The sequence below is a fragment of the Aptenodytes patagonicus genome, chromosome 1 (genome assembly GCF_965638725.1).
Source record: "Aptenodytes patagonicus chromosome 1, bAptPat1.pri.cur, whole genome shotgun sequence".
Lineage (NCBI taxonomy): Eukaryota > Metazoa > Chordata > Aves > Sphenisciformes > Spheniscidae > Aptenodytes > Aptenodytes patagonicus.
Window position 1 is genome coordinate 196,458,357 of NC_134949.1, and position 16,302 is coordinate 196,474,658.

Below are 16,302 nucleotides of genomic sequence, written 5' to 3' on the forward strand. Positions count from 1 at the left end.
CGGCTCTGTTCCTTGTTGGCCTGCCACATTTCTGCCTATGCAAACACCGGGGTGTGGGTGTGACCTCACTCCTCGTATTACAGCCAGGTTTGGATGTCTTCAGCTGCTCTTCTGCGTCCAGACTGTGCAGACAAAAGCAGCTCACGGCGCTGACCACCCTCTTTATTTCCACAGATGCGCAGGGCACATGCATGGGTTACACTCACGTTGTCAAGGGCAGGCATTCCCCAGCGATACACCATTAGACACTTTTTCCACGCGCGGGCTGGAAGCCCAGTGTTCTCATGTGACTCCAGAAGCTGAGGCAACGGACACGTGTCTCTGTGTTAACCCAGCCCTGGAGACAGCCCCACCCCAGGAGCTCAGAGCACAGCCAAGCACCCTTTGGTTTCAGGCTCCGAATCTCAGAGGATCAGACTTAAATGATTAGCTCTGAGGACTGCGATTCTGGAGACGGTCCTTTATCGACCCACACGCTACCACTGACAGTGAGCACTGCCCACGGGGCTGGGGGTGAAGATTGCAGTCAGGCTAAGCTGGACTGCAGCCTGGGTTGCCAGGCCCCCTGCCAGCCAGGGCTGCAGATGTGATGCTTGCAGAGTGCATTAGCTCTGAAGAAAGTGCTCATCTCTCTCTCTCTCTCCATCTGCTGAAACTGGTTGGCAAAGGAGAGAAAGAATTTAGCACTGCGCGGAGCTTGGTTATCCAGAAAGGCAAGAGGAAAAAAAACAGATAGAAATAAAAGGTGATCAGTAATCATGCCTTTAATAGCTTGTAAATATTTTTTTAAATTCCAGGCAACTAAGATGTACATTTGTTGTGTATATCTGACATCTGAAAAAAATGAGTCCACAATCTGTTCCGTTTCATCCCTTTTCTAAAGCACATAAATTAAAGTATCAGTCACCCCAATATACAACAGTTTTATGAAGAAAAAAGTCTTGTTCTGTTTTTACAATTCAGTGTCACCTTTTTATCTGAAGCATTAGCTAGAGTTTTAGCTAGATAACTGTCTTACAACAAATAGGAAAACTCAGAACTTAGGCTGTCCAGAAAAAGTCAAGAAATTTCCACTCCCTGCTCTCAAACTCCACTTCCTAATAAAGCATCAGAGTAACATTTTCATTTCCCACTAGAAAACGAAAGACCCCAAAAACTCTTCAAACACACCTGGGAAACACTGTTTGGACCACAGAGCTTATTAAACTTAAAAAATTAACAGTGCAACAATTTCCCCTTCTACAACTTCAACACAGAACCTGAATTCACATCGGTATGAACAAGGATAGACAACGCCAGACTGCAAGTAGCTGCTGGTGCCTGGAGCTGCTAAACAGCCTCCCACACTTGATTTGGGTATCCAGTAAATGCTCTCAGCTTTGAGAGCACCGGCAGGCTCGGGGACCCCAGGCCACTCAGCGGTTCAGGCTGAGGCCATTTCAGCATCCCCTTGCTGAACTCAGCTCAACCCTGCCTCACACAACTGGGATTTGAATCCGGATGGGAAGACGCTGAGCACCCTCCTCTCGCACTGGTGCTGGGGCTCAGCGCTTGGCACGATTCAGCCACATAGCTCTGGCCACCACCCAATATTATTCCCACTGAAACTGGGGACAGGCTTCTTGCTGATTTTTGTAGCTGCAGGATCACTTTATTAGCAATACCGCATGGGCCTTGACGGAGGGGGTTGCTCTTGCCTTCTTCCCATTGGGGGGTCCATGGGTGCCGTGTACCTGGGGCTGCTCCTCATCAGCCTGCTTGGGAGCTGGTGGGAATAGCCTGTGCTCTAGCACAAGGTAGACCACGTACAGGAAAATGGGAGGCAGGCAGAAACAGCTCATCTGGCTGATGTCTTCATCCATTCCCTAGCACTGAATAGAAAACCTCTGATCTAGGGGAAAAGAAAACTTAAAGATGAAAGAACACAAAAATAGAGCAAAAACGTGACCTTTACTGCTTTTTCATCTCCTGCTGTTTTGACTAAAGAACCTGATCTGTAAGTGCAGCTAACTCCAGAGACGAACGTACTCTTTCACAGTCTTGTGTGTGTGCAGCACTAGAACAAAGTCACAATTACAGGTGCAAAGGAACAACGTTACAGTCCTCAGAAGACCTACTCTGTGCACTCACCAACAGCTTGAGTTTGCTGATAAAGTTAAGCAAAGAGGTTCATTCTTCTTGAGCACAAATGAAAATCCATCAAAGCAGCTTCTATTACAGAGAGATTCTAAACTGACATAAATAATTATAGTCTTGATTAAAAATAATATATTATTCTAGATTTTTGTTTTTTTAGTTTTCATGTAAAACCCCTATACTCTTGACATCTAGGAACAAAGACAAAATAAAAACCAGGCACTTGCTGTGCCTTCTCAAGCACTATTGTGGTGTTTAAGGGACACAGAGGAACTTAACAAATGAGATTAATGCCTACAGTGGAAAACGAGAGGAGTTCTTCATGCCGTTGGCTTTTTCAAGTCTCGGATTTGCTTAATTAGGTAGTTCTTCTCATCAGTGAATTGTTCATCATCCGTCCTCTCCTTCTGGAAATTGCTCAGAAACTCAATTAGCTTAGGTTGGTTTTTCAACAGGATCTCCACAATAGGCTGTGTTTTGTTTGGACTGGCCACAAAAACCTAACACGCAAACAAAACCAGGCACAGGGAGACAGAGAGAGAGAGAGAGAGAGAGGGAGGGAGAGGGAGAGGAACATCAGTCACAACATCCCCGTGAGTTATTTTCTAACAAGTCACCTGAAGGCTGGCAGGCAGATACTCTGCTGCTACACACCTTGTCCCAAGGCAGAGAGAGAGGAGTTACAAACATGTTGGTTCAACAGCAAACTGAAGTAAAGCTATGCCTGTGTGTGATATCGCTTCCCTTTAATTTTGCTCTTTGTTGATAAAAGCATTTGACTGTAAACCCAGCTGTTGAGAGCGAGCTATCAATTCTCAGCCTCTTCCACATGCAAGACTTAAATACACAGAAATTAATTATCAGGAGAATGGAAAAGCTTTGTGTCAGTATTGATATCATTTCCATACTAAACCAGGTCTAAACTTAGACTTGCCAACTTTGTTTTGGTTTGGAAAAATAAGTCAGAGGCTCCACTTCCCTCTGCCTAATCCATTCATGGGAGCATGGAAATTTCCAGCAGCAGGAGCAGGAGCAGGAGCGCCATGGTGCGCCCAGTGCCTTTGCTGCCCTCGCCGAGCAGAGGAGGGTGGCAATGCAGGGAGGTGATGTGAGACACAGATACGCACCTGGCACAGCCAGCCCAGTGCTGTGGGCTTACTGGTCTTCTCAGATAGCAGTTTTTAAGGATAAACCTAGCCATGCTCTGATTTTTCCTCCTGTAATGCCTAAAGCCGCAGAGTTTTCCAGCTCTGAACACAACCCCCTGTGCTGTGACACTGTTTCTTTAACATTTGCTCTGCCTTATACGTGGGCTGACGACAGGAAACTTAAGGCTGGTTGTAAAGGCCAGCGGTGACAAGCTCTTCCCAGGGACCTCAGGATGGGGGCTCTGCGGACATCAGTCAGGAGGGGCAGACGGGGCAGGGGGCCGGTGGTGCGAACACACGCACAGCACACCCTTGGCCACCCCGAGAGGAGCTCTCACATCTGGCTCACACTGAGGTTACCATGGCTGGTCAACAAAACACCGCCCGAGCGCTTGTGCAACGACATAAATAACTCGAGTTATTCTCTACCCGACGAGAAGAAATTAAGGATGGACAGGACTGGAAAATGTCCAGTTTCCCTCCAAGCCTGTTCAAACCCGAATGAAAACAAACATCTGCTGACAGTACAGAATGGCATGTTGTCCGGCCGAGCGCAGGCGGCACCACCACTTGACCGGCCCCGGGGCCGCTGGCTCCAGACCTGGGCCTCTTCTGCAGGTTCATTTATCTCCGCTGAGATTGTGCCCACATGAAAACCTGGGCCACGTGCAGCTGCGCAGGGAGCTGCCGCGTTACGTGATGAGGAACACGCACACACCGTCCTAGGGGGCTGCGTTACAGCCCCCAGAAACAATGCCTGGTAAAGCCTGGGACAGGATTCAGACCGGACACATCGTTCGGCTTCATACATCCCAATTAGGGGATGTTATACGAGTGGTGTGGAAAATGCCACACGTGGGGAATGTGTGGAAGGAATGGGGCTTGGCACACATCAACAGTACCACACTAAGTACTTCTGCCCAGACAGGGAGGTAAGACTATTTTTTTAATTCCATAAAGGTGAGGCAAAGCATCTACTCTTAAACCCTGGCATCCTGATGCCATAAGAGCCCTAATCCCTGCCTATGCTTTTGTCTCCTCTGGATCCCTCCTCCTCAGGTCACTCCTAAGAGTCCCTGCTTCAAGGTACTTTTCCCTCTGCTCTGGGGAAAGAGCTGCAACCTCTGCCATGCTGGGTGAACGCTCCCAGGCCCCAAGTCTTTTACAAAGGTTTCCTTGATCTAGTGGCCAGGCTGCGGTCCCTGTGACAGTATAGTACCTACAGTTATTCACACCATCTTTGCACAGGCCTCCACATTGCCTTTCTCTGATTTCCCTGAGCTACGATCTCAAATAATTTCTTTTTATGCCTACTTGCCATCTAAAACTTATTAACAGTAGCACCAACAGCCCCAACTCCCAAGGATCCCTTCAGAGCAGCCACTCTAAAATAACAGCTTTCCCGCGAGATGCTCCAAGCACTCCAAGTGCAACATCATCAATCGTATCCTGGGCTGCATCCAGAGAAGCATGCCCAGTAGGTCGAAGGAGGTGATTCTGCCCCTCTCCTCTGCTCTGGTGAGACCCCACCTGGAGTACTGCGTCCAGCTCTGGAGCCCTCAGCATAAGAAAGACATGGACCTGTTGGAGCAGGTCCAGAAGAGGGCCACGAAAATGATCAGGGGGATGGAACACCTCTCCTGTGAAGAAAGGCTGAGAGAGTTGGGGTTGTTCAGCCTGGATTTGTTCCAGGTTGTTCTTGGGGTTGTTCTTGGGGTTGTTCTCCCTGGCTTTGGGGAGACCTTATTGCAGCCTATCAGTACTTAAAGGGGGCTTATAAAAAAGATGGTGGCAAACTTTTTAGCAGGGCCTGTTGCGACAGGACAAGGGGGAATGGCTTTAAACTAAAGGGGGGTAGATATAGACTAGATATAAGGAAGACATTTTTTATGCTGAGGGTGGTGAAACACTGGCACAGGTTGCCCAGAGAGGTGGTGGATGCCCCATCCCTGGAAACCTTCAAGGTCAGGTTGGACGGGGCTCTGAGCAACCTGACCTAGTTGAAGATGTCCCTGCCCACGGCAGGGGGGTTGGACTAGATGACCTTTAGAGGTCCCTTCCAACCCAAACTATTCTATGATTCTATGATCCTATGATCTTACCAGGGACACATCTATCAGTGGGTCGGACAGCCAGTTCACAGCTCTCACTACACTTGATGGACTGTTGATAGCTGACTGTTCTGTCACTGCCTGCAGCATCTGAAAGCAATATCCCTTCCCTTGCAAATAACTTTGGTATGCTGCTATTGATGCATTGGTTCCCCATATGAGAAATAAAGGGTTTGGGGGTGTAAATCACTACTGAATGTACTTTACAGCTTCCAGTCTGTGCCTTATCTAAGGAATATGAATCTTGAAATCTCGTGGGTATGAATGTTTGGCTCTGGCTGAGACTGCGGCAGTTCATGCTCTCAGCTCGAGCAGCCCCACGATGCAGCTCCCCACGTGCTGACCTACAGCAGGTCACCATGCTGATGGAGGCTGGATACTTCCAGGATTTGGACCGTGATTAAGCCCTAAATCGTCTGGACAAGCTTCCTTTGAGAAAAGCAGTACGTAAGCCTACGGCCAGGGGTGAGGAAGGTAACCGTTACAGATCTTCATTAAAAGTTTTTCATTTTGGAGTTCAGTTCACTCTTTGTGACCAGGAGAAGAAAATGATCAAGTAAACTGACAGAACCCATATTTTCAGAAATAATCTGATTACGGCCTGACCTTTAAGTGCTGAACATCTTCCTTCAATGAATATTAGGCCTCCTTATAAAGATAACTGAAGGCTGACTCTCAAAATGAAGAAACCTAAATCATTCTTCTTGTAAAAGCTATCTGGTCTGAAAACAGAACTGCAAGGCTGTAGTAAATACCAGTGTTTCATATTGGTCCTACAGCTGATATTACCAGAGCAAATAATTAAAGAACTTAGTTTAATAGAAGACATCACATCCTGTTTATCTTCCTGCTCGATTAGTTATAGATTATAATCTTCCCCTTGCAAAACTGTCAAACTGAACATTCAAACACAGATCATCTTGACTGCCAGTCTTGCTCAGTGTCAACAGGGACTCATAAAGAGAGAATGTTAAAGGACCAGAAAATTCCTGAAATGCTATTCAATACTTCGGCTAAGCAAACAGAATCAATTCTGCCAGTATCAACTAATCAGCTTCACAAAGCCCAGCATTAGGACCACCACAAGGCTTTACTTTTAAAAAAGCCCCCCACATTCAGAACTCTGTATTGTCACAGAGGAGGAGATAAATCCCTGAAAACAGAAATCATTTTTAATGCTATCTGGAACATTTCTACTAAAATGAAGTATTAACTGAAGCTAAAACACTTCGCAGAGAACTTTGTTTAACCTATGGTTTTATTATGAAGGGTTGCGTGTTCTAGAGCACTTAGTTCAGATATATGAGAGAGACAGAGACCAAAATAAAGAGAGTACTCATATTAAAATTCCAACTCTAAACATAGCTGTTTCGGCACAGTTCCATTGTGTGAATATTTGCAAAAGGCCTGGAATGAAAATCAACTCTGAAGCTTCAAAAGTTGTCCAAAGTGGAACTGTTGCTGTCTTCTCCATTAAAAGTCATACACTGGATTTCTTCAAATACCAAAATCACTTGATTAGAGAACCTGACCTTGTTTCCTTACAATTAATAACCAGGCATCACCACCCGCTGGGACTACAGCAGAGCAAAAGCGATTACAGACGTTGGATACCCTGGATTAGGTATTTTAAGACTTACTCTGGGGTCATGCACAATCTTACTGTGTCAGGAAACTGCACACAAAAGTGCCTTACGGTTCATGTTGCTTATAGTGTAATGCTTCGCATAACACTTCTTGCCCTATAAACTCTCCAGCTAAGAAACAGAGAGGACACATCCCCACAGACGTGGTTTCAGCTTCGTACCAAGTGGAAACTGTCGGTACAGTCAAATTATGTGAGACCATTTGCAGAGCAAGCTGCAGGAGGTAGCTCTGTAATGTGCACGAAAGAGAACGGAAAAATGAAACTAAGGTCACAAAACACAGTGTACCCATTCTATTTTTAGATTTAAACAGTAAAATATATCTTGCTAAATGTCTGCTTAAGAACAAGAAAGTTGCATAATCCCAATTTACCGCTACAGGGTGTTTTCCTCAAAATAATCTAATTGCTTATGTGAAAGCCAAGAGAGCTTGTTATTAGCCTTTATTTGTAAATGCGTAAGGTCAAAGAAATACCCGCACCACGTTCACATATGTCTGAAAGATTTGGTCTCCCCTACAGGCAAACTCAAAGCAGGCTCCACTAATAAAGAGTCACAAATCCATCACAGGAGCTGAAGAGCCCTTCCCAATATTTGGTCCTCAAAGGGTGCATGCTCAAGACGGAGACCTCTCCACTGAAATCAGTGCAGAGAAGAACCGGTGACTCTCAAAGCCTACAACTCTAGGTAACCCCATTGGGTTATTTACGGAGGAGGAGGAAAGGGGTGAGGTGTGTTAGCTTTTCTTGATGATTAAATACTGGCTAATCCTCATGCATACATTGTCTGGGACACCCGGCTTTACAAAGCAGCCGCAGGCCTTTAGGATGGTGCCACAAGGCAGAAGCTCCATTTTGCTCAGGCAAAAGGAAGAGAAGGAGCTGGAGCTAGGAGGAAGATCAAGCATTCAATGGAGAATGGAAGGAGGCACTGCAAGTGGGCGCTCTGTTTGTCTTCAATTTCCCATCCTGGATGAGTGAAATGTTCTCAGAGCTTGAAGGGGTACTGGCATTTTCAGCCACGAAATGTTCCTGCAAAATATTTTTGCACTAGAGGTGCTCATCATTTTCATCTCTATCTTACAGTTTTGAATCTTCAGTAATTAGAAATTGCAAGGAGGTAAGAGTCATTTTTTGGGGTCAGCTGGGGCCTGGGAGTGTTGGAATCTGGATGCTTACAAAACAAGCACTTTTTCATTTCAACTGTGTCTAACTGGTGAAACATCTAAATCAGGTAATTTAAACCCAGATCTTTTGGCAGCTCAGACAGAGCAGCAAGTGTCCACTTCTCAGCAGACCTTTGATTTCAGATCACTGTGGTTAGCCTACTGTAATTTCAACCAGGACTGCACAGGTGTTTTGCAAGCACAATTTAAAAATGCAGGCACAGTTTAAAATTTATGAGATTAAAAGCTGAGCACAAGATTCCTCTCTGAGTTACATTAACATGGAATTATTAGAGCTGACGAGAACCGGGCTGAGGGACACTAACCCAGAAACAGGAGGCAGGGACACTGCAGAACAGGGCACAACCAGCCAGTAGTGTTTTCCCCCATTCTCTTAAATATTTAAGGATTTCCTTTAGTAGTTCTCAAGAAGTTAGAATTCAATTTAAGAAGTGAAATAAAAGGAAAAACGCTCTTCTCTGACCCTCTCTACAAAGCTAATTCACAATGCAATTTTCTGTAACATACCCTGTAACTACCCTGCCCACCAGGGAGAAGCTGAGTGCTTCTACAAGCAGCTAGCCCAGATCCTCAGTGAGGACCTCAAAGGGGGGCTCTACTGCACCTCTAGAGTTACTCCAGTGCACTGCTGGTAGTTATAAACAGTTTCCAGCTGATCAGGTTCTGCTCTGAGTCTGCAATTTCCCCACAATGAGCACTGTGCATGTGAGATAGCGTGAGGCACACCATGGCACCGCTTAAATGCTGCTGATGGGTACCGCTGGAAAAAACCAACAGCATTCCCATGGAGGTTACTATCTGGACAGAGTTTGGCCCTTTGAACTGAAGAGACAGAACATTAACACCACGCGCTGTTTGTTTTGCTGGGCACCCGAAGGCCTCAGCGTTATGTCCACATGGTAGCAGTCGCAAGCGGTCAAGCAAGGCTGAGCCTACAGTATCTCCACTCTAACTGGAAATGGGACGCAACACTCTGGAAAAGGAAAGGAAGGGAGGAATGGGAGAAACAGCAATGCATGACATGGTTGCACACTGGAATCCTTTCAAGTTATTCCAAATACTTTCAAATGCCTCTTAAAATAAGCAAAATCAGCTGTTCCCAAGGCCTGGGTCATGCCTATCATTAATTCAGGAACAGCAACTCATGTGTTTCATACATAAAAATCTGGCATTTATTCACAGAGTGGCTAAGAGACTCCAATCCTCTGATTCCTTCCCTCCACAGGCACCTCAAAGGCTGCAAGTGTTTGGAGCCTGACTGCTCTCTTATCTTGGAGCCACATACCTCCTGATAAGGAGGAGGAGTAGAAGTTACTCACAGTGGTTCAGCTGACTGTGGAGGAAGTCAGCAAGGGAACAGCTTACCAAGCTGCTTATTTCAGGGAGGGATTTTTTTTTTTTTTAATCCTCCTTGAAGCTTTTTTTTTTTTTGGAATCGAAAAGGTTTTTGGAGAAGCCACACATCCTCTAAGCCTCCACACTGAAAATCTGAAAGCTTTTTTCCAAATCAGAAATGGCAGAAGTACAAAACTCAACAAGTCACCCTGAATTTGTGGAGGATGATGTAACCTTTTCACAATAGCATGCCTTTTGGCATGATCTGGTATCTTTCTTAACCATCTTGGGGAAGAATATCCTTACAGGCTCAATATTCCTCTTCTGAAAATCATTAACAACTCTATTTACATAGCTTGAAATTAATGTGTTCATTCCAAATTAAAGGTAGTTTTGCATAATAACAATCCAACTCACCCTCGGTCCCAGAGGAGAGAATTTTTTTGATAGGAAAACAGTAAACTTTTCACTTATTAACATTAATCATCATGAAAAAAGGGACACTGGTTGGGTCTGGTAATTGTTTAAGATGGCATTAATGATCACTGCAAAAGGACGGAAGGATTAAACTCATTTCAAGCTCAGATTTACCAAATCTTTTTAATACCTTTAAAAGCAAATTGTTTTCATACTGATGCACAGCGCTAGCACCATCTACTTTTGGTCTTAATGTAGAGTTTTAGGACTTTTTTTTTTAATCTTTACCCAGGATCACATGGTAAAATGACCTAAGAGTTGGGGGAAGGTACCTTGGATACGACCTAGAAGCTGTGTATTTTGTTACCCGTAGCATCTACCTCATCGCTACTTGAGTGACTACCCTCAGCCCAAACCAAAATGATGCTGCTTTAGATCTCACCTGAAGGAAAGCAAACAGAAATCAGAGGCTGAGTGATAGAAAGGTTTTCAATTAAGGCGTTCTCAAATACTGGAAGTGACTGTAAACCCCAACCTTTGCCTTAATTTTCTGGGCTTCCTCTTGCCCATCCTGAAAGACACTTTTATGTGGCAAAGAGGAAGTCTGCCACCTCTACAGCTCATACTAGCTCACCTTGAACACATGGAATGCTTCAAACTGAATGTTGGGGCTTTTATCTCGCAGCAAGTTCATCATCAGCTTCAGATTTTCTGGTTTGCTGATGTATTTTGTCATGATGGCAAAGTTGTGTCGGTCCAGAATCAATTCACCCAGCAGCTATAGAGACAATTAAAAAAACCCTCAGGTTTTTCAGTGCACCACATTATTTTTGAATGTAAAGAAAGCAGCAACATGTTTTAATGCTTGCCTAAGAGGTTTCAATGTCACTACCTTTTAAAAAAAAGTAACTACATTTGTTATCATGCAGTGAGTTACTTAATGCCCAGTAATGCTCATCTTGTAAATACTACAGAGAGGGATCCCACATACGGCTGGGTGTAAGAGGAGCTGGTGTGAGTCAGCTAGGACAGAAGCAAGTGTAGTGCAGCTGTCCCACAAAGACACCTTCATTTCATTCGGATGTTACATTAACACGCTTATCTGCTCCCATCTGCAGGTCATGTCAGACTTGGTGCTGTAGCAGCAAGCAGCACCAGACAAACAGAGACTATCACATTACTCGCAAGTTCATTTTAACCTACGTTCTGAACCAAAGTACAGATTTGAGGTCAGAGGAAAAATGATAGTGCTTGTTCCATAGAAACGGCCCAAATGCTTCACCAGAGATCCAGGAAATGAAAGTCACAGCGAGCTCTTGTGCCTTTTAAGAGCAGCATCCCCAAGCACTTATTTCTTTTTTGTTAGAAAGGACGTGGCTGCTCCATTGCCATACATGCATCTTGATACTCTGCATAACGTGGAGTTCAAATTTAGAAGGGAAGTGCTGAGAAACTTTACTTTACCTTCAAAGACTGTCTCTTTGTTACATAATTCTCAGAATGAAGGAGTTTTTCATAATCCTCAAAGATCTAGAATAACAAGAAAACACAAATGCATCCGATTCATGTCCATCCTTCCTCCTCCCGGTCCTTCCCACCCCAGAGGAGCAGCAGAGGCCACAGCAGTGCCACACTCTAACACTTCACTGCAATGCCAGGCCCAGCTCTCACGGCCTTTTTTCTTGGCTGCTTATCACGCAGTGAATTAATGCCCAGGAACACTCCTCTTCCAAATACTGCAGAGAGGGATACCACATATGGACTGGAAGTATCAGGAGCTAGTGTGAGCCAACTAGGACAGAAGTAAGCCAGTGCCTGTACAGACTTCTCTTACAAGAGGGTGAATCTGCTGCCAGGACACATGGGTCCAGCATGTAACATCCACTCTCTCATATCGTGGTCATGACTTGCTTTGTGATTTAACGCAATACCCCGAACAGGTGACGGCGCATCCCATCCTGGCGTATGCCAAAAACTCCTTTTGTGAGGTGCCACCTGCCTTGAGCAGCTCATTAAAGCCGTTTTCCCAATGAGGGTCACTAGGAGTCAGTGCTGGCTTTTGTGGGATTGGTCCAAGGGAACCTTGTGGTCAAGGAGACTGAGAGAGAAGGCTACGATGTGTTCAAACCATCTACCAAACAAGCAAAAAACCCCAACGCTGCTGTCCAAAAATCACCTAAAAAATGCTCGCGTCCACAATTTATACTTAAAATTTTAAATGTTAAATAAAGGTAGAATGGGGACTGTTCCAATGCAGTGCTCCAGTACTAAGAGAAAAGATTAGCAGAGACACTAATTTTGCTCCAGTTAAGCTGCATTTGTGACTCAGCAATAATAAGTCTGATCTTTATTTAACCTTCTTGGTAACTCTAGAATGAAAGAAATAGTCTTCGGCCTTTTCAGTTTGGCAATGAAATAAAGAATGCCTCAGGTAACATGAGAACATAACCCGTAGTATAATTCCATGATCTGTATCAGTCCAATTTTAGTTGATTCCAATGGAATTTTTCTGACCCACATTTGGTTCAAAACCGAGCCAAAAAATCAATGTGAAAAATGGCATGAAACCAAGGGACTAATTGCCTTAGGATGATAAGAGGAATACTCACACCTCAGTCCCCCAGTTAGGTACACATAATTTCCAGAAATGCTAAAACTTCTAGTAACTCTTCTCCTCTGTCCCAAAGTATTATATATGACACCAGTATGGCCCTATCGGTGCTGGAATATCACAAAACTCTTTAAAAATGTGCACTCTTTTTTCCCCATGATCTATTTACATACAAAGTTGACAGTTCCATTCACATATGAGGAGATATGATGCATGCAGAGAGGAACAAAACTTGCTTTTAAACTAGGAGTGCTCCTGAAACCTTAGCACGTGTCCCCGTGTGTGTGCAGCAGGTGTACCTGTACATGCTGGTTTTGGCTGGGGTAGAGTTAATTTTCTTCACAGTAGCTGGTATGGGGCTATGGTTTGGATTTGTGCTGGAAACAGTGTTGATAACACAGGGATGTTTTCGTTCCTGCTGAGCAGTGCTCACACAGAGTCAAGGCCTTTTCTGCTCCTCACACCACCCCACCAGCGAGTAGGCTGGGGGTGCGCAAGAAGTCGGGAGGGGACACAGCCGGGACAGCTGACCCCAACTGACCAAAGGGATACTCCATACCATATGATGTCATGCTCAGCATATAAAGCTGGGGAAAGAAGAAGGAAGGGGGGGACGTTTGGAGCGATGGCGTTTGTCTTCCCAAGTAACCGTTCCGCGTGATGGAGCCCTGCTTTCCTGGAGATGGCTGGACACCTGCCTGCCGATGGGAAGCAGTGAATGAATTCCTTGTTTTGCTTTGCTTGCGTGTGCAGCTTTTGCTTTACCTATTAAACTATCTTTATCTCAACCCACGAGTTTTCTCACTTTTACCCTTCTGATTCTCTCCCCCATCCCACTGGGGGGGAGTGAGCGAGCAGCTGTGTGGTGCTCAGTTGCTGGCTGGGGTTACACCACAACATTGTATTTCAAACGCCATGCAAGGATTCTGCTTTAGTAAAAGCAATGTTTAGTTTTGCAGTCCTATGTGCCTATTTTATGTGGAGCATGAAACCCTCTGCTATTGAAAGCACACTTTTTCCAGCTAAGCATGAACAGATTTTTAAAAAATTGTTCCATCATGTACACTTACCGCATCATAATTTTGTTCCAGAAATTCTGCTACCAACAATTTGTGTCGCGTTAACAGGTCCTGGGGAAGAACAGAGAAAGGTTACCTAAGAGAGCGTGCTCATTTGATTGCCCCCTGATTCTCAAATGTATTTTAGCATTTTTTACCAGGTCATCTTTTAGAAGGTATTTACAACATTATTTCTATAGGCAGAAAGCATTTAAAAACAATACTGCATTGTGCGTTTATTAGGATTTTAAGGAGAATTCAGTGAATGCTCACAGAATCAATATAAAACTATTCTAACACTCGCTCTTTATATTCCTTTTCACTCCCACCTTTTCTTAAGGTCATCCTGCACAGCACTTCTTACAATAAACTGGGGTGGGGGAAAGGAATAAAGTAAATTAACCTTTTATGGAGGGATCAGCTATGGTCCCAAAGCCAAAAGTGACCTACAGGCTACCCCAGAGCTGGAAAATTATGCTAAGTTTGATCAATTGCTATTGCTCATCTCCAATGAATACAACAAGGCAGACTCAATTCAACCACTGGATATATTTATTTATTTAAAACCTAAAAGTTAGGCACCAATCTAACCTAGCCATCCAGGCTCCCTCCACAGCCACTCCATCCCCAGAAAGGGGTCTCAGGTAGGTGGGATGAATTTCTTCTGTGGCTGGTTTTCTGCCCAAGGTGGGCTTACTGACACAAGCAGTAGCAGACCTTTAAGACAGCTGAAGCTTTGTGGGAGGCATTCCATCCTAAAAGGCCAACTAATTCAAATTTAAATTAAAGCAACCCCTCCCACAGAATGGGAACCTGGTGCTCAGCGACAGAGATGCAAATGTTCAGCTCCAGAAGAAATCAACTCTCTTTACTGGTTGAATATCTATGAAATGAAGTGGCCGGTTTGAGGCATTTAAGTTTAATTTTTATCCTATTGCCTCCTGTAAAACATAGCACTGATCACAATAAATGCCTGATGAAGTCCATTCAAGTCGATATTTTTTCAGTGAATCAGTTGCTATCTTTTTCATCACCTTTTCCTTGGTTTCCTCACCCACAGTCAGAGACTGATGCTGATGAGTAGCTGAAGCAGATACACAGACACATCCTCTACAGCATCACAAATAGAAGAAGTCCTTTACATACTAATCCTTTAATTTATTTTTGCCATCAATTATAAGAGGAAAGCAGAGTGCTATAAAATCCAGTTTTAATACATTCCTTTATTTAGCAGGACTGCGATGATAGCAGTTTAAAGGGCTGCGTGCAACAAACGTGCTTCACAAGCTTTTATGCAGGGCACTTAGGAGGCAAGTACAGCATTTTTCAATAGGGGGCACAAATGGAATATAATCCAAAATGAGTTTTTCATACAAAATCATGAGAGAGTGTGGAGCAGCAATATTCAATCAGCACTCTTTCCAACTGCTGCTGGTACCCTCCACAGCCGACTGTATCTCTAAATACAAGCTGCTTTCCTCTGCATTTTTAGCAGCTCTGTTTCCTCTCTGCAGTGCACCTGGCTGAATTTAATTAAGAAGTACATCTCCAGATCATCAAAAATTCCAATACTTCCCTACTATAAATATCCTCAGACTTTAATGCACATTTAATTAAGCCCTCCTTTGGTGCATAGACTATCCAAGGCTTTCAGCTCTGAACCAGACACCCTGGTGGCAACACTACAAACCCAACATGGGGGAAACAGAACTGGAAACACGAGTTCAGTAATCCAGCCAGCGAGCAATCATAGCACTTATTTTTACGGCATTAGAAATGAGGTAGCTCCATATTTCATGATTCAGTTGCTTCTACATCACTTCTTGCTGTTCAAGCTATTCAGAATAACAGACAAATAGGCTGTTTTATTTCCAGAACTGTCCATGTATCAAGTCAGGCAATTTAAAATAAGAGGCAATTTAAAAAAATGCAGTTTATAGATTTTCCCCAAGCATTTTAAAAGGTGATTTCTGACCTATGTCTGAGGATGAACTGCCCTCATACTCTTCTCTTTCCAGTGCACGTGAGGATGCAGAATACTATTTTTAAATCCTGCTAAAAATACACTCGGATCACAGGGGACAGAAGTAAGTTCCACAGCTGTAGATCCGTGAACGACATCAATCGCTCTTTTTCCGGGAGGGTTGCAGCAGTCTGCGGTCCTTGCCACAACTTAACTGACTCTTGTCCCCATCCTGCCTCCTGGATGGGGTGAAGACTGTCCGTCGCCAACCACACGCTCTGCTGTTGTGCTCAAAGCAGGACCTGGGCAAAAGATGCAAATCTCTTCTGCCAAGCTGGGAACAGAGTCCAGGAGCACTTTTTCTGACCAGAGACAAATACTCTTCCAAGCATAGGGTAAAATGCCAGAGACAGAGGATCTCAGTTGCATTTTTATACAGTCTTACACATGTATTTTTACTTGTCTGTATTTCTGTGCTACTTCCACTTTCATAACATTTACCTAATGAACACAATGATAGTGCAACTTAAAATAATTGAAAGATGCTGCTACTGATTAATGGGTGTTTGAATTGGTAATCCTGCTCAACTCATTACTGACGAATGCAATGTTACCTCCATTATGCAAATCTTTACCCTATTCAGTAGGTTAGTAAAATCTGAGGCCAGGTTTCAGTACGCGTTGAATCACT

General features: G+C 44.2%; 1 protein-coding gene across 4 annotated transcripts in view; it reads right to left on the reverse strand.

The window, feature by feature from the left end:
- Positions 1–746: 746 nt before the first annotated feature.
- Positions 747–16,302, reverse strand: part of CAB39L (calcium binding protein 39 like) — a 69,746-nt gene continuing 54,190 nt past the window's right edge. For all 4 annotated transcript variants that reach the window (XM_076363927.1, XM_076363918.1, XM_076363910.1 and 1 more), the window contains 4 exons: positions 13,661–13,720; positions 11,444–11,509; positions 10,614–10,757; positions 747–2,636 (listed from right to left, as the gene is read on the reverse strand). In XM_076363927.1, the coding sequence (XP_076220042.1) occupies positions 2,457–2,636; positions 10,614–10,757; positions 11,444–11,509; positions 13,661–13,720 (450 nt within the window). In that variant the 3' untranslated portion in view covers positions 747–2,456. The remainder of the gene's footprint in view (positions 2,637–10,613; positions 10,758–11,443; positions 11,510–13,660; positions 13,721–16,302) is intronic.